Raw genomic sequence first — 24880 nt, 5'->3', positions numbered from 1 at the left:
GTGAGCTGACAGCAGGTACCTACTCTGAGGCGGAGGTCAGGGGGCGGAGCAGCGTCCACCTGAAGTCTGATGAGTGTTGGTCCACATGTGGGCTCGTCTGGACCGCCGGGGAAAACCACGCTCAGAGTGTGAGAGAGCCTGGACAGCTGGGCAGACATCTCTGACAGGAAACACCCACAGAGTCCACATGGTCACTTAAAGTATGAAATGTTTGAGTGACGAGTGTCAAAAACATTCAGATTCCATTGGAGTTCCTGTTCTGTCGCCACACGAGTGAAAAGGGCAGCTTAAACCAGTTCCAAACCAGCTGCAATTAGTAGAAAACAAAACAATTTAAAACAGGTTTGACCGGTCAGAAACCAGAGAGAAACCAGAGAGAAACCAGACAGAAACCAGAGAGAAACCAGAGAGAAACCAGAGAGAAACCAGAGAGAAACCAGACAGAAACCAGACAGAAACCAGAGAGAAACCAGAGAGAAACCAGACAGAAACCAGAGAGAAACCAGAGAGAAACCAGACAGAAACCAGAGAGAAACCAGACAGAAACCAGAGAGAAACCAGAGAGAAACCAGACAGAAACCAGAGAGAAACCAGACAGAAACCAGAGAGAAACCAGAGAGAAACCAGACAGAAACCAGAGAGAAACCAGACAGAAACCAGAGAGAAACCAGAGAGAAACCAGACAGAAACCAGAAAGAAACCAGTCCAAACCAGAGAGAAACCAGAGAGAAACCAGTGCAAACCAGAGAGAAACCAGAGAGAAACCAGTCCAAACCAGAGAGAAACCAGAGAGAAACCAGTGCAAACCAGAGAGAAACCAGAGAGAAACCAGTCCAAACCAGAGAGAAACCAGAGAGAAACCAGAGAGAAACCAGTGCAAACCAGAGAGAAACCAGAGAGAAACCAGACAGAAACCAGAGAGAAACCAGAGAGAAACCAGAGAGAAACCAGACAGAAACCAGAGAGAAACCAGAGAGAAACCAGACAGAAACCAGAAAGAAACCAGTCCAAACCAGAGAGAAACCAGAGAGAAACCAGTGCAAACCAGAGAGAAACCAGAGAGAAACCAGTCCAAACCAGAGAGAAACCAGAGAGAAACCAGTGCAAACCAGTGCAAACCAGAGAGAAACCAGAGAGAAACCAGTCCAAACCAGAGAGAAACCAGAGAGAAACCAGTCAAAACCAGAGAGAAACCAGTCCAAACCAGAGAGAAACCAGAAAGAAACCAGTCCAAACCAGAGAGAAACCAGAGAGAAACCAGAAAGAAACCAGTCCAAACCAGAGAGAAACCAGTCCAAACCAGAGAGAAACCAGTCCAAACCAGAGAGAAACCAGTCCAAACCAGTCTAAACCAGAGAGAAACCAGAAAGAAACCAGTCCAATAACCAGCTGGAAAGTGAAAACCCATCAAAACCAGTTGAAACTGGTCTGAAAGCGATCCTCACAGGATGAGGCCTTGTTTACACGACAACGTTTCACATGACAACACCTAATCCGCAAAAAAAAAGTGGCGGCGTTTACGCTGCAGCAGCGGACACAGAAACAAAGGTGTAGTTAGTCTGCCGGGCCACTGGAGGGCGCTGCTGCTTGATTTTGTAATGAAACTACACAGACGTGTTCAGAGAACAAAACATTATAAACATGAAGAAAATGGAGAGAACCTGACATCCTAGTGGACTGATGAGGAACCGGATTCTATCAGGGAGAGTCTCAACTAGTAAACTACTATGGACCGCGGGTCGTACCACCACGGGTCGTACCACCACGGGTCGTACCGCTAAGGGTCGCACCACTACGGGTCGCACCACTACGGGTCGCACCACTAAGGGTCGCACCACTACGGGTCGCACCACTACGGGTCGTACCACTAAGGGTCGCACCACTACGGGTCGCACCACTACGGGTCGCACCACTACGGGTCGCACCACTACGGGTCGCACCACTACGGGTCGCACCACTAAGGGTCGTACCACTACGGGTCGCACCACTACGGGGTCGCACCACTACGGGGTCGCACCACTACGGGGTCGCACCACTACGGGTCGTACCACCATGGGTCGCACCACTACGGGTCGTACCACCATGGGTCGCACCACTACGCGGCCGCCATGTTTGTTTACAACTGGATGAGCAGGAGGGAGGGGGAGATGAGCAGTAACAGGCTCTGGAGCCTCCATCAGTCTCTGCAGGAGGGAACAGAGACCGTGAAAGAATCTTTCCACCTTGGGAGCCGGATTAAAAACCTTGTGGACACAGTGGATCAGAACACTGGTGTCGTGTAAACGGACCCCCAAAAAGTGAAGAAAGTTTTGGGGGATACACTGGAATTGGTTGTGGTGTAAACTGAGAGTCTGTTAGTGAAACACAGTGCCCACCTTCAGCGTCTCCTTCCACCATCAGCTCTGTGAGCTTCGTCAGCTGGACCTCCAGGACCCCCAGGGGGTCGTCGCTGTGGTCGCAGCGGGACGCCGTCCCTGAGAACAAAACACCCGTTTACACTCAGAAACAAACTCCTGTGGAAGTGAAGTCCAAGACCCCCACCGTTCCTCTGCCTCTCTCTCTGACAGGACTCCAGGTAGGAGGAACACTGAGCAGCCGGGATCTTCTCTGCTCTGGACGTCAAACAAACAATACGTCACTGCAGGGAAAACACACCTGACGCACACACTTTAAGATATATAGACATACACACATAGAAAGAAGAACTAGACTGAAGTGTGTGAAAGTGTTGATGAAGACAGTCTGAGCTTCCTCACTTCTTCAGAGCGTCGATGAAACTCATCCGAGCGTCGGCCTTCACTGGGAGCTGGAGTCAAAGACAATAATGAAAACATCAGGAAACAGCTGGAGGCCAACGGGGGAGCAGGAGGAGGAGGAGGAGGAGGAGGAAGAGGGGAAAGAAGAGGAGGAGGAGGAGGGAAAGAAGAGGAGGAGGAGGAGGAGGGGAAAGAAGAGGAGAGGAGGAGGAGGAGGAGGAGGAGGAGGGGAAAGAAGAGGAGAGGAGGAGGAGGAAGAAGAGGAGAGGAGGAGGAGGAAGAAGAGGAGAGGAGGAGGGGAAAGAAGAGGAGGAGGAGGAGGGGAAAGAAGAGGAGAGGAGGAGGAGGAAGAAGAGGAGAGGAGGAGGAGGAGGAAGAGGAGGGGAAAGAAGAGGAGAGGAGGAGGAGGAGGAAGAGGAGAGGAGGAGGAGGAAGAAGAGGAGAGGAGGAGGGGAAAGAAGAGGAGGAGGAGGAGGGGAAAGAAGAGGAGAGGAGGAGGAGGAGGAAGAGGAGGGGAAAGAAGAGGAGAGGAGGAGGAGGAAGAGGAGGGGAAAGAAGAGGAGGAAGAGGAGGAGAAAGAAGAGGAGGAGGAGGAGGAGGAGGAGGAGAAAGAAGGAGGAGGAGGAGAAAGAAGAGGAGAGGAGGAGGAGGAGAAAGAAGGAGGAGGAGGAGAAAGAAGGAGGAGGAGGAGGAGGAGGAGGAGGAGGAGAAAGAAGGAGGAGGAGGAGAAAGAAGAGGAGGAGGAGGAGGAGGAGCAGCTCACCACTCTGGCTGTCAGCAGAGCCGGGAGGAATCGGGTCAGGAAATAGGGCCTCCTGAAGATACTGAGGAGAGACGGCAGAGCGACTGAACACAAACTGCACTTTGTAGTTTCATGTCTTCATTTCTGTTCTGATCGTTTTCTTGTCCGTTTGTAGTCGTTTCCTGTCCCTGCGTGTTCCTTTACATCCGTCGTGCTCAACTTGTCTTTGTGTGGTCGTTTCATATCTGCTGTGCTGGTTTTCCTGGTGGTTTCGTGTTTATTGTGGTCGAGTCTGTTGCTCCCGTTTCATGTCTCTGTGTCTGTTATGGTCATCCCATGTCATGTTGTGGTCGTTTCCTGTCTGTTCCTCACCTGGCCTCCATGACGGTAGCAGAGATCCTGCCAGTGCTTTCAAACAGAGAGACGGCCTTCTGCACGTCCTGCACAGCCGGACACTGAAGGGTTCAGGTCCACAAACACAGACAGAGATGAAGATGCTTGTCATGATGAAGATGCTTGTTCTTTTTGTCATGATGCCAAGAAAACTATCCATCTTATGAAATTATATGTTTTTCTGGATCTGTGAAGTTAATGGCTTCTGTCATAGAATTGAACAGAAGTGTGAGATTTAATACTCTGCAATACCCGAAGCCACCACTGTGTGTCACTGTTACCTGCACTGGAGCACCTGCAGCAGAAACATCCTCATACAACCCCATGTCCTCCACTGACTCCTGCACACACACACACACACACACACACACACACACACACACACACACACACACACACACACACACACACACACACACACACACACACACACACACACACACACACACACACACACACACACACACACACACACACACACACACACACACACACACACACACACACACACACACACACACACACACACACACACACACACACACACACACACACACACACACACACACACACACAGATCATTAAACATGTATCAGGGCTCCATTAGCAGAGAGTGGATATTCAGACTTTAACCATTGAGGAACACCAAGAACTACAACAAAGTATGTGTGTTGAACACTGACACTAACAGATGAACCGCAGGCCGGCTCCCCTCATGTGACCTGAGACCTGTACTAGAACCTGAGACCTGTACTAGAACCTGAGGCCTGTACTAGAGCCTGAGGCCTGTACTAGAGCCTGAGGCCTGTACTAGAGCCTGAGACCTGTACTAGAGCCTGAGACCTGTACTAGAACCTGAGACCTGTACTAGAGCCTGAGACCTGTACTAGAACCTGAGACCTGTACTAGAGCCTGAGACCTGTACTAGAACCTGAGGCCTGTACTAGAGCCTGAGACCTGTACTAGAACCCAAGGCCTGTACTAGAACCTGAGACCTGTACTAGAACCTGAGACCTGTACTAGAACCCAAGGCCTGTACTAGAACCTGAGACCTGTACTAGAACCTGAGACCTGTACTAGAACCTGAGACCTGTTCTAGGAACCGTGATCAACATATCAGGATCTGTTTCCTGGTTAACTGATCCAGACACTTTGGATCCTGATAACTTTACTACCAAGCAGGTTCTCAACTCTCTGGTTCTACCCAGACCAGGTGTGAGCGTTCACATGAAAGGGGCGGAGCTTGCAGCGTCTGACCAATCACACACAGAGAAACCCTCCAGAGCAGTTTCCAGATTACTGAAGGAGCAGTTAATCTCTGAGATTAAGAAGAATTCAAACCCGTCCAGCAGCTCAAAGCAACACTGCTGCTGCAGCCAGAACCAGAACCAGAACCTTCCTGACTTGGTGAGATTAGAGCAGATTAATGGATCAGTGATATAAAGGAACAGCACTGTGATCACTCAGTTCCACTTTATTCCAGCAGAAAGAAATTATTCCAGATCAACCCTCGTGGAGATAAACAGACCTGGAACAAGTCAAGAACCAGAACCAGAACCTCCTTCAGAGCCTCAGAGACCAGGATTTATTTTATTATGTCTAAAGATTGTTCTAGATTAATTTCTCCTCTCCTCTCTGCTGCAGCTCAGAGCTGAACCTGCCCACCAATCACCATCATTTAAGAATGGGCGGGGCATTTTCCAAGAGATCTGATTGGTCAGGAGGCGGAGCTCTGACCTCTTATCTAGAACATAACCTGCTCCGGAGCAGGTTAGACTTTCAGTGTCAGTTACCAGGTGATTTATCCTGGTGAGAAGTGAACGAGAGTCGTAGTACAGAAACCCAGAGTTAATCCTGAAGTTACCTGGATAAGAGAACCACCAGTGTACAGGCCTCTGGTGTGGTTGTTGTTGTTTACCTTGAGGTCTGCCAGTCTGGTCTTGGCCAGAGAGACGTACTCCATGAGGAGGCTGCGGTGCTTCAGGGGGACGAAGGGGGGGTGGAGGATGTGAACCTGGAGGAGGAACAGAAAGTGAACTAACTCACACTGGAAGTTTAAACTCTGTGGGACTCAATCTGACTGGACTGAGACAAATACTTCAAGTGATTTAGTCTTAAAACACAGAATTTTGAAATAATAATAAAAACAGAAAGTTTGAGAAGAATTAATACAAACATGTACGAATATGTCATGAATGTTGAGACAGATAAAGACAAACACCTTCCTATTCAATGTTTCTTTATTTGCATGACTATTTGTATTGTAGATTCTCACTAAAGGCATCACACACACACACACACACACACACACACACACACACACACACACACACACACACACACACACACACACACACACACACACACACACACACACACACACACACACCCGCACACACACCCACACACCCACACACACACCCCCACACCCCAACACCCCCCCCCACCCCCACCCCCCCACCCCCCCAACACCCCCCACCCCCACCCCCACCCCCCACCCCCCACACACACACGTCACCTTGAGGTACTGAGGAGGTTCAAAAGGAACCAGGTCCGACAGGAACTTCAGCAGGAACACCAGAGACTTCTTACTGCTGGCCTGGAACCCAGAGCCGCCTCCGAAACACATCTGAGAGCAGAGAGGCCATCAAACAATAGCTAAGTACAGTACACTTTAAATGACCCCCCCCCCCCCCCCCCCTCTAAAATGTATAGGCTGATTTATAACTATCATATAAATATTATACTGTTTGTGTCCTACACTCTCTTGAGAACTTGTGTTTCTTTAGTTTTGCCATTTTTGGTCACCAGCATTGTTCTTTTGTTTTATTGATGACTAAAGCTAACCATGGAGTTCCACAGGGTTCTGTGTTGGGACCTATACTTTTTATATTAAACGTGCCTCCTTTAGGGAATCTGAGTAGAAAATACTCCATTAACTTCCACTGTTATGCAAATTATACACAAATATATTTATCTATGAAACCAGATAAAAAATTGCCTTAAAGAGGAAAAAGTCACAAACAGAAATTATTATATTTGGCCCAAAATATCCGGGAGAGAAATGATGTAAACATCTAGTACCACTGGATGGTATTACTTTGAGCTCTAGTAGGGAGTTATTATTTTACCAGGACGTATCCTTCAACTCCCACATTGAACCAGACTATTTCTCACCTGGAGTCTCTATAAATCAGGAACAACTTATTTTACCCTATTAGGCTCTTAACACCCAGGAACCCTCATATCTTAAAGAACTGTTATGTTAGTCCCATATTAGCCAGTAGAACGCTGAGTTTTCAGAGTGCTGCCCCCTGGAGGCAGAGCGTTCAGCTGTCAGGCGCCTGTCACGTGGAACCAGCTCAGATTCTTTTAGGGAGGCTGACACAGACTTTAAGACTTTTCTATTTAATAAGACCTTAAGTGCTGCTTGAAGCCCCCCGGACCGTTTTCTACTGGAGCTGCTGTAGGTTCAGACTCACTCAGACTTTCAGCATCACTGGTATTAATGACTGTTACTATAGGTATTGTTTTTAAAAGGATTGTGACGGTCAGACCTTGAACCAGTGGCTGTAGGAGGGGAAGACGGCGGTTCCCTCCAGCGCCGCCTGTCGAGCCAATAGGAAGGCGGTGATCATGTTCTCCAGATCGTAGCCGTGGAACGCAGCGCTCAGCAGCCTGGACAGCAGCTCTGGAACCAAGCACACACTCACGTCACCTGAGAAGCGGATCCCCAAGGTTCTAAAAGCCTTCCAGACGTCCTTTCACAGGTTCACACACAAAGGTAAAGTTCCAGATATGGAACCATTAATACAAAGATTTATTGGTTGTAGGATTACAGAGAAGCGGAGGCTGGTGTCCCTGTGTCTGTCTCTGTCCAATTCATTTGCAAAAGTCTGCAACATCTGTTCAGGCTTACAACTTCATCAATGTCTCCACAGTTTCTGCTGCGCATGTTACACCGTCACTACAAAGACCCGAGCTTCAGTTTCCTGATGTTTTACATGAGAGAGGGAGCAACACGATTCTATTCAAAGTGGAGCAGAACCACTTCTCCTCCACTAAACAGCAGGACGTGTCCTCAGCTGACAGTCACTGAAGCGCTTCAGTCCGAAGCAGAGAACCCCGCCCAGGAGGCTCGAGCCACAACATTAAAAATGTACAGATTTTCTCTTCACAGGTCAAACAAAGCAACTCCCTGGATAAGATGCACAGTAGATTATTGCTGAGCGGCTGCAGCGGTACCTGTGAGACGGTGCTGAGCTGTGCTGTAGTAAACCAGCAGGGTGGAGCAGAAGCTCAGGACGTGTTTCCAGTTCACCTCATGGGTTTCCAGAACCTTCTGCAGGTGACACAGAAGCTGCTCCACGCTGAAGATCCCGGCCAGCTGGCAGCAAAAACACAAAGCGCTCGACATAAACCGGAGGAAATCCTCACTTCATGCAGTTCGCTCTACTTGACACGTGTTTTGTTTTTAAATGTGATCTTCCAGCTAAACAAGTGTGTGCATGATTTGTACTGCGTATCCTCTGGAGAAGAGAATCTAGATGAAAGTCACTTCTTTTAGGTGTTCGTACAAATACAAACAGTTGTACATTTTAAATTAGAATGATTTCAGGCCGTGCAGAGTTAATAACTACATATATGAGTGAAACTGAAGAAAGACAAAGCACTTTAATTTACACTTAAGTTTAATTTACACTTAAGTTAAGGTTTACACATTCAACAGAGAACTTTTCTATTTGACGTGAACCAATCGTTAACCGGGGCCAAACACTGAAAACTGGACCAATAACCTGGTTAACAATTGATGCAGATGTGCGGATGTGGAAAAGCAAACTGGTGAGTGTCTTGGAGGTCTGATGGAGGTGTGATGGAGGTGTGATGGAGGTGTGATGGAGGTGTGATGGAGGTCTGATGTTGGTCTGATGGAGGTCTGATGGAGGTATGATGGAGGTCTGATGTTGGTCTGATGGAGGTCTGATGTTGGTCTGATGGAGGTCTGATGGAGGTCTGATGGAGGTGTGATGGAGGTCTGATGGAGGTCTGATGTTGGTGTGATGGAGGTGTGATGGAGGTCTGATGGAGGTGTGATGGAGGTCTGATGGAGGTCTGATGTTGGTCTGATGGAGGTGTGATGGAGTTCTGATGGAGGTCTGATGGAGGTGTGATGGAGGTCTGATGGAGTTCTGATGGAGGTCTGATGGAGGTGTGATGGAGTTCTGATGGAGGTGTGATGGAGGTCTGATGGAGGTGTGATGGAGGTGTGATGGAGGTCTGATGGAGGTGTGATGGAGGTCTGATGGAGGTCTGATGTTGGTCTGATGGAGGTGTGATGGAGTTCTGATGGAGGTCTGATGGAGGTGTGATGGAGGTCTGATGGAGTTCTGATGGAGGTCTGATGGAGGTGTGATGGAGTTCTGATGGAGGTGTGATGGAGGTCTGATGGAGGTGTGATGGAGGTGTGATGGAGGTCTGATGGAGTTCTGATGGAGGTCTGATGGAGGTCTGATGGAGGTGTGATGGAGTTCTGATGGAGGTGTGATGGAGGTCTGATGGAGGTGTGATGGAGGTGTGATGGAGGTCTGATGGAGGTGTGATGGAGTTCTGATGGAGGTCTGATGGAGGTGTGATGGAGGTGTGATGGAGGTCTGATGGAGGTTTACCTGACGCAGCAGAGCGGTCAGCGTGCTGCTGGAGTTAGAAAACGTCCAGCGGCTCTGCAGACGGACGGCGTCCGACACTGAGGACACCAGAGATTTGCTGAGTTTATTTTTCATCCTTTTCTTTTCGGGTGGAGTCAGATTAACTGCTGCACATCGGAGGCTCAAACAAGATGGAACTCAAAACTCCAAACATTTCCTTTGTTCTCCTTCAGAGAGGGAAACAATACATTAGGACAAGGCACTCCCACATCTTTTTACCAAATCTAAAGTTTATAAAGAGAAACAAGGGTAAACTGAATGTGATCCCAGTGAGCTGTCCTCTCAGTGAGCTGTCCTCTCAGTGAGCTGTCCTCTCAGTGAGCTGTCCTCCCAGTGAGCTGTCCTCCCAGTGAGCTGTCCTCTCAGTGAGCTGTCCTCTCAGTGAGCCGTCCTCCCAGTGAGCCGTCCTCTCAGTGTGAGCTGTCCTCTCAGTGAGCCGTCCTCCCAGTGAGCTGTCCTCCCAGTGAGCTGTCCTCTCAGTGAGCTGTCCTCTCAGTGAGCTGTCCTCTCAGTGAGCTGTCCTCCCAGTGAGCTGTCCTCTCAGTGAGCTGTCCTCTCAGTGAGCCGTCCTCCCAGTGAGCCGTCCTCTCAGTGTGAGCTGTCCTCTCAGTGAGAGCTGTCCTCTCAGTGAGCTGTCCTCTCAGTGAGCCGTCCTCCCAGTGAGCCGTCCTCTCAGTGTGAGCTGTCCTCTCAGTGAGCTGTCCTCTCAGTGAGCTGTCCTCTCAGTGAGCCGTCCTCTCAGTGTGAGCTGTCCTCCCAGTGAGAGCTGTCCTCCCAGTGAGAGCTGTCCTCTCAGTGAGAGCTGTCCTCCCAGTGAGCTGTCCTCCCAGTGAGCTGTCCTCTCAGTGAGAGCTGTCCTCTCAGTGAGCTGTCCTCCCAGTGAGCTGTCCTCTCAGTGTGAGCTGTCCTCTCAGTGTGAGCTGTCCTCCCAGTGAGCTGTCCTCTCAGTGAGCTGTCCTCCCAGTGAGCTGTCCTCTCAGTGAGAGCTGTCCTCCCAGTGAGCTGTCCTCAGTGAGCTGTCCTCTCAGTGAGAGCTGTCCTCTCAGTGAGAGCTGTCCTCTCAGTGAGCTGTCCTCTCAGTGAGAGCTGTCCTCTCAGTGAGCTGTCCTCTCAGTGAGCCGTCCTCAGTGAGCTGTCCTCTCAGTGAGCTGTCCTCTCAGTGAGCCGTCCTCAGTGAGCTGTCCTCTCAGTGAGCCGTCCTCAGTGAGCTGTCCTCTCAGTGAGAGCTGTCCTCTCAGTGAGCTGTCCTCTCAGTGAGCCGTCCTCAGTGAGCTGTCCTCCCAGTGAGCTGTCCTCTCAGTGTGAGCTGTCCTCTCAGTGTGAGCTGTCCTCCCAGTGAGCTGTCCTCTCAGTGAGAGCTGTCCTCCCAGTGAGCTGTCCTCTCAGTGAGCTGTCCTCCCAGTGAGCTGTCCTCTCAGTGAGAGCTGTCCTCCCAGTGAGCTGTCCTCAGTGAGCTGTCCTCTCAGTGAGAGCTGTCCTCTCAGTGAGCTGTCCTCTCAGTGAGAGCTGTCCTCTCAGTGAGCTGTCCTCTCAGTGAGCCGTCCTCAGTGAGCTGTCCTCTCAGTGAGCTGTCCTCTCAGTGAGCCGTCCTCAGTGAGCTGTCCTCTCAGTGAGCCGTCCTCAGTGAGCTGTCCTCTCAGTGAGAGCTGTCCTCTCAGTGAGCTGTCCTCTCAGTGAGCCGTCCTCAGTGAGCTGTCCTCTCAGTGAGCTGTCCTCTCAGTGAGAGCTGTCCTCCCAGTGAGCTGTCCTCTCAGCCCTCCTCTGGCATTATGCTGCAGCGTCATGTTGTTAACAGACTTTGTCACTGCAGCATCACTCGGCTCAGGTCTGACACTAGTTAGTTTTATTTAACTATTCCTCTGATGTATTTTTTATTTCCAGACCCTGTGGGCAGGATTTCATCCTTGCAGGCCAATCTTAGCTCTCATGTTTGACACCCTGGTGCAGCTCGGCCTTTCTTTATATTAGATCACATACAGTCCAACTGCACCTTGAGTGGACTGAACGGGTAAAATAGTGCTGAAGTAACCTTTAAAGTTTAATCTTTAAAGTTGTTCTTTGTTGTGATGCAGACTGCACAAGACAAAAATGTTGATATTTTCACAAAACCAAACAATTACTACAGAAATTAACTCCGATCTCAACATAAAGACAATTTTAGCGAAACCTTGAGGTGCCAAATAGAGCGACATGTCCAGAAAACGTCTGCTGTAACTGTTGCATTCTGGGAGTTTTTACAAACTCCCTGTCATCACGCCTTTCAGGCAGCATCACTGATCTCTCTGCTCTGGGCTCAGTGTTGTGTCGCCACTCTTAAGAAATGAATGTTTGCTCAGCGATCGGTCTGGATCGGAGCCTCTGGTGCCGACGGGCCTGATGCTGGACGCCCCGGTATGAGATCAAAACCAACTGGAACGTGTTCGAGGCTTTTCTTTCTTTCAGACACGTGAGGCGCTGCAGATTGTGTGATTTGAGTAATTGGGGTAATTTGCAGCGTGCGATATGACTGGAGCCTTCACCTGTGAGCTGAGGCCTGTAGGTGAGAGTCTGTGTGAGGGAGTGAGTGAAGAAACGCTGCAGAGCTTCTGGTGAGGCTGAACGTCCGCACAGCGACGCCTCCAACACCCCGATCCTGAGAGGGAAACAGCGGAGAGGTGAGGAAAACAGCGGAGAGGTGAGGGAAACAGCGGAGAGGTGAGGGAAACAGTGGAGAGGTGAGGGAAACAGTGGAGAGGTGAGGGAAACAGCGGAGAGGTGAGGGAAACAGCGGAGAGGTGAGGGAAACAGCGGAGAGGTGAGGGAAACAGTGGAGAGGTGAGGGAAACAGTGGAGAGGTGAGGGAAACAGCGGAGAGGTGAGGGAAACAGCGGAGAGGTGAGGGAAACAGCGGAGAGGTGAGGGAAACAGCGGAGAGGTGAGGAAAACACACCATTCTCAACAATCATGCATTTAAACCTGATGAAGGTTGATGAGCGTCACCAGCGGATTGATTGAACGACTGAACCGGATGTCTTTAATTTGACTTAACATGCATACATTTGATATTTGCACCTTGACATAAACACAATAATTCAACTGATGAATGATTTAAATGTGCTTTAAATAACCAAAATCCTTCCTTCATATTCTCATTTTGAAAACCTTCCCTCGATCGAACCGTCAGCAGTTTGTCTTACCAATTTTCATTTCCCTGTTTTTGTTAGATTTTGTAAAACAGCTGCTTTTGAACATATTTACCCATCATTTTTAAAAAGAAAAGCTTTGAAATCTGCTGAGAAACAGAACATTTAAAAAGTCTTCATTTATTGTGGGTTTTTTTAAGTTTGAGGTCAACCTGACCACGTTCAGTCTGTTTACACTGCACTTCCTGTTTCAAGGCCAAACAAACGTCGTGGCGTGGTCACGGCCACGCCCTAAAAACTTTTGCTAGAGATTTTAATAACTTTTGCTCTTCAAACATTTTTCTATCAAAAGAGCCCAAGTGTGAGTAGATTGGAGTTTCCCCCCCGGGACGAGTTTGCTCTGGGAAATTTGTCAATTTGAGCACAAAATCACCAAAATCTGCCATTTCCCTCCAAATATCCGACTTCCTGTTGAGTTTTCAATCCGGCCGTAAGAGAGCGTTTTGTTCGTCTTGGTCTGTTTCATAAATGTGCTGATTTTCGTAGCTCTCAGTGAAACGTGATTCTGGGGCTACTTTTTTCCAATTTTCCAGGTGGCGCCGTTGAGCCATTTCACAAGGCAAATGTGTAACTCCCCCAAATTATCGAAGTTTATACCAGACCTGACAACTGTGCAGCTTCACAAAACGTTATGTCTGCTAAGGCCCTCAAAAACACTTCCGTTCGGACGGACAAATAATAACAATCATAATAACAATCATAATAATAGTCATAATAATAGTAATAATAATAGTAATAATAATAATCCCTTTGGTTCCAATAGGGTCTTCTGCACTGTCAATGCTTCAACCACAATAAAGCTAAACAAGAAATAATAAATAATTATGTTGATGAAACATAAAGCTGTATGAAAGGAAATGACATTTTAATGTAGAAACTATTGGGTTCGGTTTAAAAATTACATTTTGATGATATATTTTCCAATATGCCTTTTTTTCAAAATATCAGCTCTAAAAGGTTCTGTACCATCGTCCAGCTCCTCCTGCTGCAGACTGACTCATGTCCACAGAGTCCAAAAGCCCTGGAGACAAACAAACCCACTATGAGATGTTAAAAAGTGGGATTAGACGAGAGAGACAGCCGTCAGAATTCAAAGGGTGAAGATTAGATGCAGACTCACAGAAGAGCATGTCGTCCAGCATCGAGCTGCAGAGAACAGAGATCCTCCGCTCTGCATCCTGAACCGACTGGAACCCAGCCGGAACCAGAACTCCCACCACAGCTGGAACACGGCAGATAATCTGATGTTAGTGGAGGAAGATGCTCCATAATCTGATGTTAGAGGAGGAAGATGCTCTATAATCTGATGTTAGAGGAAGATGCTCTATAATCTGATGTTAGAGGAGGAAGATGCTCCATAATCTGATGTTAGAGGAGGAAGATGCTCTATAATCTGATGTTAGAGGAGGAAGATGCTCTATGATCTTAATGTTAGAGGAGGAAGATGCTCTATAATCTGATGTTAGAGGAGGGAGATGCTCTATAATCTGGATGTTAGAGAAGGAAGATGCTCTATGATCTTAATGTTAGAGGAGGAAGATGCTCTATAATCTGATGTTAGAGGAGGAAGATGTTCCATAATCTGATGTTAGAGGAGGAAGATGCTCTATAATCTGATGTTAGTGGAGGAAGATGCTCTATAATCTGATGTTAAAGGTTCTTGGTAGAATCAGTGTTGGTACCTGACAGAACTTTCTGTTGGACTTGTCTGGTCTCCTCTTCTTCCTGTGGAGGCGTCCAACCACACAGAGCCTTCATCTGAGACACCAACCAGCACCTGACGTCCTCCTCACTGACGGGGGCAGCAGGGGGCAGCAGGGGGCAGGAGGGGGCAGCAGGGGGCAACAGGGGGCAGCAGGGGGCAGGAGGGGGCAGCAGGGAGCAGGAGGGGGCAGCAGGGGGCAGCAGGGGGCAACAGGGGGCAGCAGGGGGCAGGAGGGGGCAGCAGGGAGCAGGAGGGGGCAGCAGGGGGCAGCAGGGGGCAACAGGGGGCAACAGGGGGCAACAGGGGGCAGGAGGGGGCAGCAGGGGGCAACAGGGGGCAGGAGGGGGCAGCAGGGGCAGAAGAGCTCATTTATGGGGATCAGAAGTCAGGTGACCGTCACATGCTGTGGGTGTTACTAGTTGTGGGTGTTACTAGTGGTGGGTGTTACTAGTTGTGTCTCACCTCTCCACGATGAGCTTCAGACTGAGGATGTTGTGAACATGAAGGTGGTACAAAACCTCCAGTTTGGGAAGCTTCTGAAAAATAAACACACCAAATGTCCTGCTTTAATTTCTTTGGTATTCTGTGTGTATCTCTCACGCCGTCGCTCACGTAAAAGATTAATTATTAATGTAATAGTTTTGTGTAAGTGAATTGAATTTTATTATATGGTTAAAATCTCATCCATGAGAAGTGATGGAGTTTAATAAGTTTTCCTTCTTTTGGATCCGTAATGAATCTATATTGTACGATTTTACTTTTGTAGGATATCTGTTATTATAATACAAAATTATGTTCTTAACCTTAATGACTAAACTTGTTCTAATTAATACTTTAGAACAGGGCTGCCAAACATAAGGTCCGTGGGCCGAAACCGAGGGAGGCTCCAATCCGCCAAGAAAATGGTGAAAATTTCACAAAAAACATCGGATTTCTTTTGAAACACATTTCTTAAGCGTAGCGACAGAACCGACCCGAGCCGCGGTCTCAGTGGCGCTGTAATGAACCATAGCAAACTAGCATTAGCCTCCACGCCGCGCTGCCGGGGGGAGTTTGGAAAACAAACATAATGCAACAGCAATAGAAGCTTTTTGAACATTTCACTGTATTTTGCAGCAGAAAGTTTCAATAAAATCGGCGTTATTTTGAGATTGTAGTTATTTTTGGTGGCAATTGTTTGATTTTGCAAAGATATCAAGATGTTATAATATATAAGAATAAATGTGTCTAAATGCAGCAGTGAGACTTGGAGGTTTATCTAAGATAAAGTTCAACTTGAGTCATTTACTCGCCTCCACATTCTGCTCCTCACATCTGGAGAACAGCTGCAAACACTTAAAACCATCAGACCTAAAATGAAAACGTTCGGATTGCGTGTAACTCGGGTCGAAGCGTTCACAGCTGTTCCACAGACGTCAGGAGGAGAAAATTGTGGGTAATTACGTAATTAAGACTCCAGCGACAGCTTCACAGCGTCCTAAAGTTTCCCTGAACAAACTGCTCCTGCAGCCTTCGTTCCCGGTTCTCTGTGAGGAGTTACAAGTTATAATCTCAAACAAATGAGGCAACATCACCTGGATAGATTAGCAACAGAAGTTACTTTTATTTTGAAATATTACAGTTATGTTTGGAGGCTGTGCGAAGCCATCATGCAGGCTGGATTCAAACATCGTTCACTCGCTAATCCTCACCTGGTGCCTCCTGACCTCCTGCCCCAGCAGTCTGGGGCAAAGGACTCCCTGAGAGAGCAGCTCCCTGCTGGACTGCAGCACCTCACCCAGCCGGGCCTGCAGGGGACACCACAGCACACAGGGGGGGGCTTTTAATGAGGGACGGAGGGCAGAAAGAAGAAGACACAATGAACACAGCGGATGTTCAGCACGAAAACAAACAGTCATGATGCTTGATGAGACGCAGGTTCAAACTTCTTCATTTGGTCTCTTGGTTTGTGAAACTTCCTCTGCTGATAAGACCAGCTGAACCACAGCCGCTGCGCTCGATAAGAACCTCTGTTCAAAGTTTAACGTGTGTGAGGGTCACTGAGCTCCAGTGGTGAGGAGGAGGAGGAGGAGGAGGAGGAGGAGGAGGAGGAAGAGGAGGAGGAGGAGGAGGAGGAAGAGGAGGAGGAGGAGGAGCTGCGGCTGTTTTATCTCAAAATACTCCACAACAGCCTGATTTGTGATCTCAGAGATGAAAACGCGCTGATCTTCAGCTTCAGCATGTCAGCAGCGTTTATACAGCAGTTCACATCCACCACCACTGGAAATACGACCTAAACAATGTAATGACAATACATTTTATGAAAAAACCCCAAAACAAAACTATTTTAAAGCTTCTGACAGCAAAAACCAACAAACAAAGGTTCTATAACGTCTGTAGAAGAAGAAATGCTGCGGAGGACAGAAACATCTCTTTCTAATGTCATCACTGTCGTTATGTCTTGAGATTACAATACTCTTTTCCTCTGTTGCTGAATTAAAAAATAGTTTTGGAAAATTGCTCAATCTTTATAAACGATTGTAATGAATTTTCTTCCATATTCTAAATCTTGAGTCTGGTTTCTTCTTCCAGTTCGAGGCTCATGTGGATTTGATTTGTTGGGTTTTTCTCTGTTCAAACCACCAAGAAGTGACTGTTGTACTCGGTGCTATAGAAGTCAAGGTGAAGTGGAAGTTAAATCCATTGATTGAGTCTGCAGAGCATCAATGCTTTGAAACATCGTTCGGTTCAGTTCGGTTCGGTTCGGTTCGGTTCGGTTCAGTTCAGTTCGGTTCGGTTCAGTTCGGTTCGGTTCAGTTCGGTTCAGTTCGGTTCAGTTCGGTTTGGTTCAGTTCAGTTATTATTTCACAACTTGTTGATACGTCGATACTTCTGAGATAGATCGATAGTAGAGATATAGGTAGAGATAAACCTCAGACTTCTGTCAAATACTCACCCTCTGAGCTGGACTGAGCATCTGCCTTGCCGCCGCCGCCGCCGCCTCCTCCTCCTCCTCCTCCTCCTCCTCCTCCTCCTCCTCCTCCTCCTCCTCCGCCTCCTCCTCCTCCTCCTCCGTCAGCCTCTCCAGCAGCATCTTCACCGCCAGCGCTGGCGCAGCGACGTGGAGCCGGGCAGCCTGGCGCTGCAGCTCTGCCGCTGACAAACAGCACAGTGAACATGTTTCAATCCGGAGCTCCGCTCCCGATCCCCTCGCCCTCGTCACCGTTAAAATGTGTGGATTCACGTGGATTCAGGCTGAATCTCACCGAGCAACGAGCCAGAGACGGCGGCAGAGACGCCCTCACACCTGCGCTCTCCGTTCAGAGTGCTGCACGGAGCCACGTCCTGCAGCAAAAACTCAGTTCAGTGAAGCAGAAAAACAAATGATTCAACTATTCTCCACTTCAAAGAAACAGAAAAGCTGCGGTCACTTTCATTTTTGACCAAGCTGCATTGTTGAAGCAGAAAAAGAAGAAATTCTGCACTATTTGTATTGTCATTATTTGAATTTTACATCAATTCCTTCAACAAATCAAATGGGAACAGTACAAATAACAGCATATATATTTTTTAATTGCCTAAAAAGTCCCAGACAAATTTCACAAGGTGAATGAATGGCTTTTTAAACTAACCCTAAAAACACTTATTATCCCACCGGGGATAATAAAATGGAATGTATATGGTATTTCTAAAACATTTTTCTGGCTGAGATGCAAAACAAACTCCTGTTATGGTACATGTGACCTCGGATTCATCAAATAAACTTACTCCTGGCTCTGTTATCCAGAATCCTGTCCAGATCTACACATATAATAATTTCCTCTTCTGCACATAATCAATAGGCCTATCATAGTTCATTAGAATCCATTCACAACTTCCCTCAAAGTTCAAAGACAAAATATTTCTTTTGGAGCCAGAATCTCATCTTGAATAAAGTTAAATCACAATATCCATCCGCAGGTTTTTGAGTTGTCTTGGTAACGGAACCATTTTCCCCCTGGAGGGGGAAATATATATATATATATATATATATATATATATATATATATATATATATATATATATATATATATAAATACAATAGTTCTATATTGAAGGTTGACAAGTAAATAATCTGGTTTCCTTTCCAGGATCTAGAGGGAAGCTGGTCTCTTCTTAATCATGTGGTTCAGTTCAAACAAATAAAGTTTTTAAACTAGAACACAGTGTTTTCTTGCCCCCCAACCGTCCCTCTCTTACCCCAACCTCCCTGAACAGACCACTGACGTCCTGCTGCTGCTCCAGCAGCTGGATCACCTCCTCCTGCAGCCGCTCCTCATCCTCAGGCTTCAGCTTCTTCAGCACGCGACCAGCTGGAAACACAAACACACGGAAAAGTCACACCATTGATCCTGAATCCTGCAGTTAAACATGACATCTTACATCTAAAGATCATATACTGGTGAGAAACATCAATATCCACAAGAAAGGATCATTTAAGAGAAAAGCACAAGATCACAATGGTACACAAAACGACCACAAAATCTACAAAATTACTACAAAGAGACAGAATTGCTCAGCTTAATGACAACAAAGATGGTAAATTATCAATTAAAGGGGCTCATACTAATCAAAATTTCACTTCCTGAAGGTTCTCCAGCAGTACTACTCGTCCCCATACCTGGACTGACGTCCCAGAAGTGAAGACAGTCTGTCCTCTCTGTCCCTGGCTTGTTTCATGTTCTAAAAAGTGTGTTGCTCCAACCAGCCAATCAGAAATCAAACCCTATATAGTGTCATCGGGGGTTTAGCCAATCCCAATCAAGGTAGGCCCTCCCTTTGACTCCTCCCACAATTAGGCAGCTCTGCTCTGGCACATGGCACCACCAGAGGAAGTATTTCCTCCTCTTCCCAAGATGGGCATGTGTGGGCGGAGCCAGTCCAGCTCACACAGACACAGCAGATTCTGAATGTAGCTCCTATGATCCAATATTCAAATGAGGAAAATCAAGGAGGAGCTAGAAACTTAGAATACTGAAGGTTTCTGGACCGACCAGACCATGTGAAATTGTTTAAAAGCTGTATAATATGTCTCCTTTAAATATACAAACATTCTCTAAAATTATTACAAATTACAAATGCAAAACTTATCACAAAAAACGAATAATTCATGTAAAAAAAGACACAAATCGCCCACAATGAGAGACAACTCAACCACTCAAAACGACAATTAAATAATTGACAAAAGAGCCTAACACAGCCCAATAAAAACAGAACATGTATATAAGACAAAGCCAAACAGATTAAATGTCACAAAAAGTTAGAATAGACACTCATTTCTGAAATAAATTCATAAAATAACCAGTGAGACAAAAAACAATATTCCCATAAACACTGAGGACGCTTAACCAGACTCCACTTTAAAAACTACCACATTTAAAGTCTGCATGCTAACAGCTCAAAGTTACGTCTTTAAAGTTAATATGAAGTAGTAACAGCTCAGCTCGGACTTTCAGCGACATTCGGGTATGGTAAAAGAGACAGAGTAGTTTAATATTTCGTGTTAAATTGAATTTGTGGATGTTCTGTGCTCCGTGGTGGACTCGGCTGAAGACTCACCGAGGAGGCTCGACACGCTCCTCTTCTGAGACACCGACTCACAGGACGCGTTCACAGACATTTTACTGGAGCCGAACATTTTCAAAACGCCTCAGCAAAGCGCCGCTTGTATCACACTAGAGACAGTAAACGAAATTGAAACGTTTTCTTCTTTTAATTCTTCATGCTCTCACGTTCTGCCGCATTGTTTTGGTCCCGTCCGCCATACTTTCTGCCTCCCGCTCTGCTCGCTGATTGGACACTCTGCAGCCAATTAGAGAGCAACCGGAAGAGATACGGCACAAAATATTCGGCGAGTTTTACCCGCCAAAAAGAAATCGCTAAATATTTTTTATTTTATTTTATTTTATTTTATTTTATTTTATTTTATTTTATTTTAATCTTATTATATTTTATTTTATTGATAACAAACATCAATTCTTCAAATGTTTTGTGAAATAAAGTCAATATTTTTGATGACTTAGAATAGAATAGAATAGAATAGAATAGAATAGAATAGAATAGAATAGAATAGAATAGAATAGAATAGAAAGAATAGTACTTTATTATCACTCCGCAACAATCTTAAAACACAGTGTTAGCAGCAGTGAAATTAACACACAACCTCAACCTCGGCAATAAACACACAAGAGTAAAAAATAAATACAAAAACTGGAAAAGGCACACAAGTTCATATACAAGACTGTGGAGAAGACTAAAATATTAGGTATTAAACATTGAAAAGCAAGACTGGGAAGCATAAACAAGAGCATTTACAAAAGTAGTGCAATATACAATCTACAATATATTGTATTTCGCAAATAAGTATGATAAGCAGATGGATGGATGAAGGGAAAGAAAAGAAAATGACTCATATTGCATCATGATACCTGAATACTAATCTTGTTGTGATCATTTTTTTACAACTATTTTACCAAATTATTCAGTGAAGTTCTTATTAAAAGATAAAAAGATTGCTTGTTTGATCGCTTTAATGTAATGTACCTCTTAATGTTGCCTTCTAATGTGGGTGGGTGTTTTATTTGATCAATTATGTTTGAAATTCTTCCTGTTTGTTTAATATAATTTCTTTTTCTTTCAGCATCCACCCTGAGAACAAACCGGAACAAACATGGTTTCTGGTATTAGATGATGCGCTGACTCTCATCATGAGTCACTGACTGGAGTAACAGGAACCAGGTTGAGACCAGAGAAAACCGAAATCTATTGAGCGAGTTTCAAAGTCTTCCATCTTAAATGACCTTTTCGAGCATGAAATGATCTCCATGAGAACTCACAAACAACATTGTCTGCCGAACAATCAGAGGATGAAATCTAACCTGTCAGCTCGTTTTACTCTCCTGCTCCTTCACAGCTTTTCTTCATTATCTTTATTATGATCTTTATAACCCGGCCAGATTCAGGACAGCCCAGAAGAACAATCCTCACACTCAGTATGTTTTTATATAAGTGTGTGTGTGTGTGTGTGTGTGTGTGTGTGTGTGTGTGTGTGTGTGTGTGTGTGTGTGTGTGTGTGTGTGTGTGTGTGTGTGTGTGTGTGAGTGTGTGTGTTCCCGTACATCAGCCTCTCTCCTGTTTATAGTTCCATCCCGCACATTAGCGGTACAATAGGATGAGTGGGCTCTTAAAGATTCATGAGGCCTCGTTGCATTAAGTTTTCATGAGTTCCTTTCAGCGGCTCCTGAGAGGCGACGACTCAAAGTCCAAAAGCAAAGAAAGAAAAGTCTCCTGAGGGCAACTTTGGTCTGCGAGAACGTTATATAATCTGATGTTAGAAGAGGAAGATGCTCTATATGCTGATGTTAGGTGCTCTATATTTATATATTTGATTTGATTTGATAGCACTGTATTAATCCCCAGAGCGGAACTTCCTTCCTAAACGAACTCATCGGTAGCAACCAGAGCAGCAACAGAGCAGCTCTCAGGGGGCTGGGGGGGCTGGGGGGGCAGAGGGTCTTGCTCAGGAACTCCATGTAGGTTTTTTGGACTGTGGAGGAATCGAGTACCCGGAGGAAACCCAGGGGAGAACATGTAATCTCCATACAGAAAGGCTGTGGGCTGTGGGCAGCCCTATGGTTAATCTCTAATCTGTAATCTGGATGAGTTGCTCAAATGTTCTGGAACGTCTCTTTAAACCTTTTTCTAAAAAGGGCATTTTAATATACAAACTGTTTTCCTGCTGCTTCACTAATCCGCTTTGTGTTTTTTTAACGTTCACTTTATTTTCTCTAGTTTTCTCCTTTTGATCAGACTAACGTGTTTGGGTTAAGTTTGGGGGGGGGGGGGGGGGGGGGGGGGGGTTCCATGTTTGTTTTAGTGCTGACGTGGGATTATTTTGTTCACCGTGACGTCAGAGCTCAAACAAAGACCTGTCATATTTTCCATGGGTGCGCTATGGGTGTTGTTCAGTGAATACAGGTTAAAGCAGCAATTACTAATTATTACTGTGTGTGTGTGTGTGTGTGTGTGTGTGTGTGTGTGTGTGTGTGAGCCGCACTGAAAGGTCATGGTTACAAAATCACCTCTTTCAAAACCTAAATCCTCCCTAAACTTGAATCATTTACCTTTGAAATCATGAAAACACACACACACACACACACACACACACACACACACACACACACACACTGCACCGACCTGAACACCTTCAAATTTTTCATCACCCAGAAATTTGTCTGTTTTAATGTTTGCTGATTTTTAATCTGCATCTTTGAGTATTTTTAAAAGTACTCCACAAATAAAAGTCAGTATTTTTATTCATTAACTTCTGTCCAAACCTGTGGAATGTTTACACCAAGGACCCGTTTCCACGACAACGGTGCTCGGAAACGCAACTTTCTCCAAACACTTGGTCTCTGTCTCGTGTCCACAGAGAGGACGCTGCTCCTGCTCATGAGCACTTCAACTGGAGTAACTAGTTCTTCTGCACATGCTCAGTAGAGCCAATCAGAACAAAGTTTCCTCCGTGGTGTCATGACTCCCAGTCCATATTCTCCTGGACTTGGTACTTTTATTTTGAGTCACCATAATAACAATCCCACTTGGTACTTTTGTTTGGACAGTCACCATAATAATAATCCAACTTGGTACTTTTATTTTGACAGTCACCATAATAACAATCCAACTTGGTGGTCTGTCCTCTAGAATGTTCTCCTGTTGTTAATGTTTAGAGCTCATTGTTCTCTGCTGTGTGTGTGTGTGTGTGTGTGTGTGTGTGTGGTTTCAGTACTAGAACTAACAACAGCACCTACTAGTGGCCGGGTATCGTTTCTGCTGTTTAAGTGTAAACAAGAAACTTTAACGATGTGTTTTCACTTCAAACGTTGTCATTATCAAAAATGAGTATTACTTGTCGGTGAGAGCTGCAGAAGTTTCTCCACACAGTCATGATGAGAGAGAAGTAAACCTCCTCCTCCTGCTGCTCCTCCTCCTCCTCCTCCTGCTGCTCCTCCTCCTGCTGCTGCTCCTCCTCCTGCTGCTCCTCCTCCTCCTCCTCCTCCTGCTGCTCCTCCTCCTCCTCCTGCTGCTGCTCCTCCTCCTCCTCCTGCTGCTCCTCCTCCTCCTCCTGCTGCTCCTCCTCCTGCTGCTGCTCCTCCTCCTCCTCCTGCTGCTCCTCCTCCTGCTGCTGCTCCTCCTCCTGCTGCTCCTCCTCCTCCTCCTCCTCCTGCTGCTCCTCCTCCTCCTCCTGCTGCTGCTCCTCCTCCTCCTCCTGCTGCTCCTCCTCCTCCTCCTGCTGCTCCTCCTGCTGCTCCTCCTGCTCCTCCTAACAAGGAGCTTCACATTCCTGAGAGGTCAGTAGGATCTTCAGCACCAAACAGCAGGTCTGAACAGCTCCTCGAGAACAAGGAGGCATTAAAAGACTGACGTGTTGCAGGCCTGGGGTGTGTGTGTGTGTGTGTGTTTAGCGTGTGTGTGTGTGCTTAGCGTGTGTTTAGCGTGTGCAGCAGTCAGAAGTTGGACTCTAAACCACAGAACTGCTGCTCTGCAGATAAAAGCTGAAGCTGGACTCTGGAGTTGTCCAACCAGCTGAAGTGGCGCCGAGCTGCACTGAGAACCTCAGCGTCTCTTCTTCTACACCTTCTTTATAGAGCCGTCATCTCAGCTGTTCCTTTAAGCTCTTCCCTTCCAGCGCTGCGTCATCTCACAGGAATCAAGTGAAAATGAAATGTGTTTCAGTGCAGGTCTCCTCCTGTTCTTCACGTCTCCTCCTGTTCTTCACGTCTCCTCCTGTTCTTTACGTCTCCTCCTGTTCTTCATGTCTCCTCCTGTTCTTTACGTCTCCTCCTGTTCTTCACGTCTCCTCTGCCTCCTCCTGTTCTTCACGTCTCCTCCTGTTCTTCACGTCTCCTCCTGTTCTTCACGTCTCCTCTGCCTCCTCCTGTTCTTCACGTCTCCTCCTGTTCTTCACGTCTCCTCCTGTTCTTCACGTCTCCTCCTGTTCTTTACGTCTCCTCCTGTTCTTCACGTCTCCTCTGCCTCCTCCTGTTCTTCACGTCTCCTCTGCCTCCTCCTGTTCTTCACGTCTCCTCCTGTTCTTCACGTCTCCTCCTGTTCTTCACGTCTCCTCCTGTTCTTCACGTCTCCTCTGCCTCCTCATGTTCAGTTCCTGTTTTCTCGGTTTGCAGACGACTTCTCTTGGTGTGACAGAACTAAAACTGAAACTTGTAAAACTGCCCAAGGTGGACTAACAACCTGCCGCCATATTTAAACAGTAAATCAGTAACGGAATCGAAACTGTGTCGCCGGTCAGTTTCATCATCGGCATGTGAACAGAAACGTCTCGGAGTTCTGAACAAACAAACTGAACCAACAGAAGGAAT

At 46.6% G+C, this 24880-nt stretch overlaps 1 protein-coding gene across 1 annotated transcript in view; it reads right to left on the bottom strand.

Moving 5' to 3' along the window:
* LOC308116501 (Fanconi anemia group A protein-like) overlaps positions 1-20181 on the bottom strand; it is a 47701-nt gene extending 27520 nt beyond the window's left edge. The window contains 23 exon segments of the mRNA XM_080474750.1: positions 24-160; positions 2376-2474; positions 2542-2612; positions 2757-2806; positions 3520-3580; positions 3871-3953; positions 4173-4232; positions 5810-5905; positions 6410-6520; positions 7449-7582; positions 8137-8278; positions 9558-9634; positions 12116-12228; positions 13745-13799; positions 13899-14000; positions 14461-14570; positions 14946-15019; positions 16175-16270; positions 17419-17469; positions 17521-17618; positions 17729-17807; positions 18702-18814; positions 20061-20181. Of these exon segments, the coding sequence (XP_080330876.1) occupies positions 24-160; positions 2376-2474; positions 2542-2612; positions 2757-2806; positions 3520-3580; positions 3871-3953; positions 4173-4232; positions 5810-5905; positions 6410-6520; positions 7449-7582; positions 8137-8278; positions 9558-9634; positions 12116-12228; positions 13745-13799; positions 13899-14000; positions 14461-14570; positions 14946-15019; positions 16175-16270; positions 17419-17469; positions 17521-17618; positions 17729-17807; positions 18702-18814; positions 20061-20139 (2091 nt within the window). The 5' untranslated portion in view covers positions 20140-20181.
* Between the last annotated feature and the right edge of the window lie 4699 nt (positions 20182-24880).

The sequence above is a fragment of the Lipophrys pholis genome (assembly GCF_963383615.2).
Source record: "Lipophrys pholis genome assembly, chromosome: 11".
Taxonomy (NCBI): domain Eukaryota; kingdom Metazoa; phylum Chordata; class Actinopteri; order Blenniiformes; family Blenniidae; genus Lipophrys; species Lipophrys pholis.
This window is presented reverse-complemented; position numbering and strand designations above follow the sequence as displayed.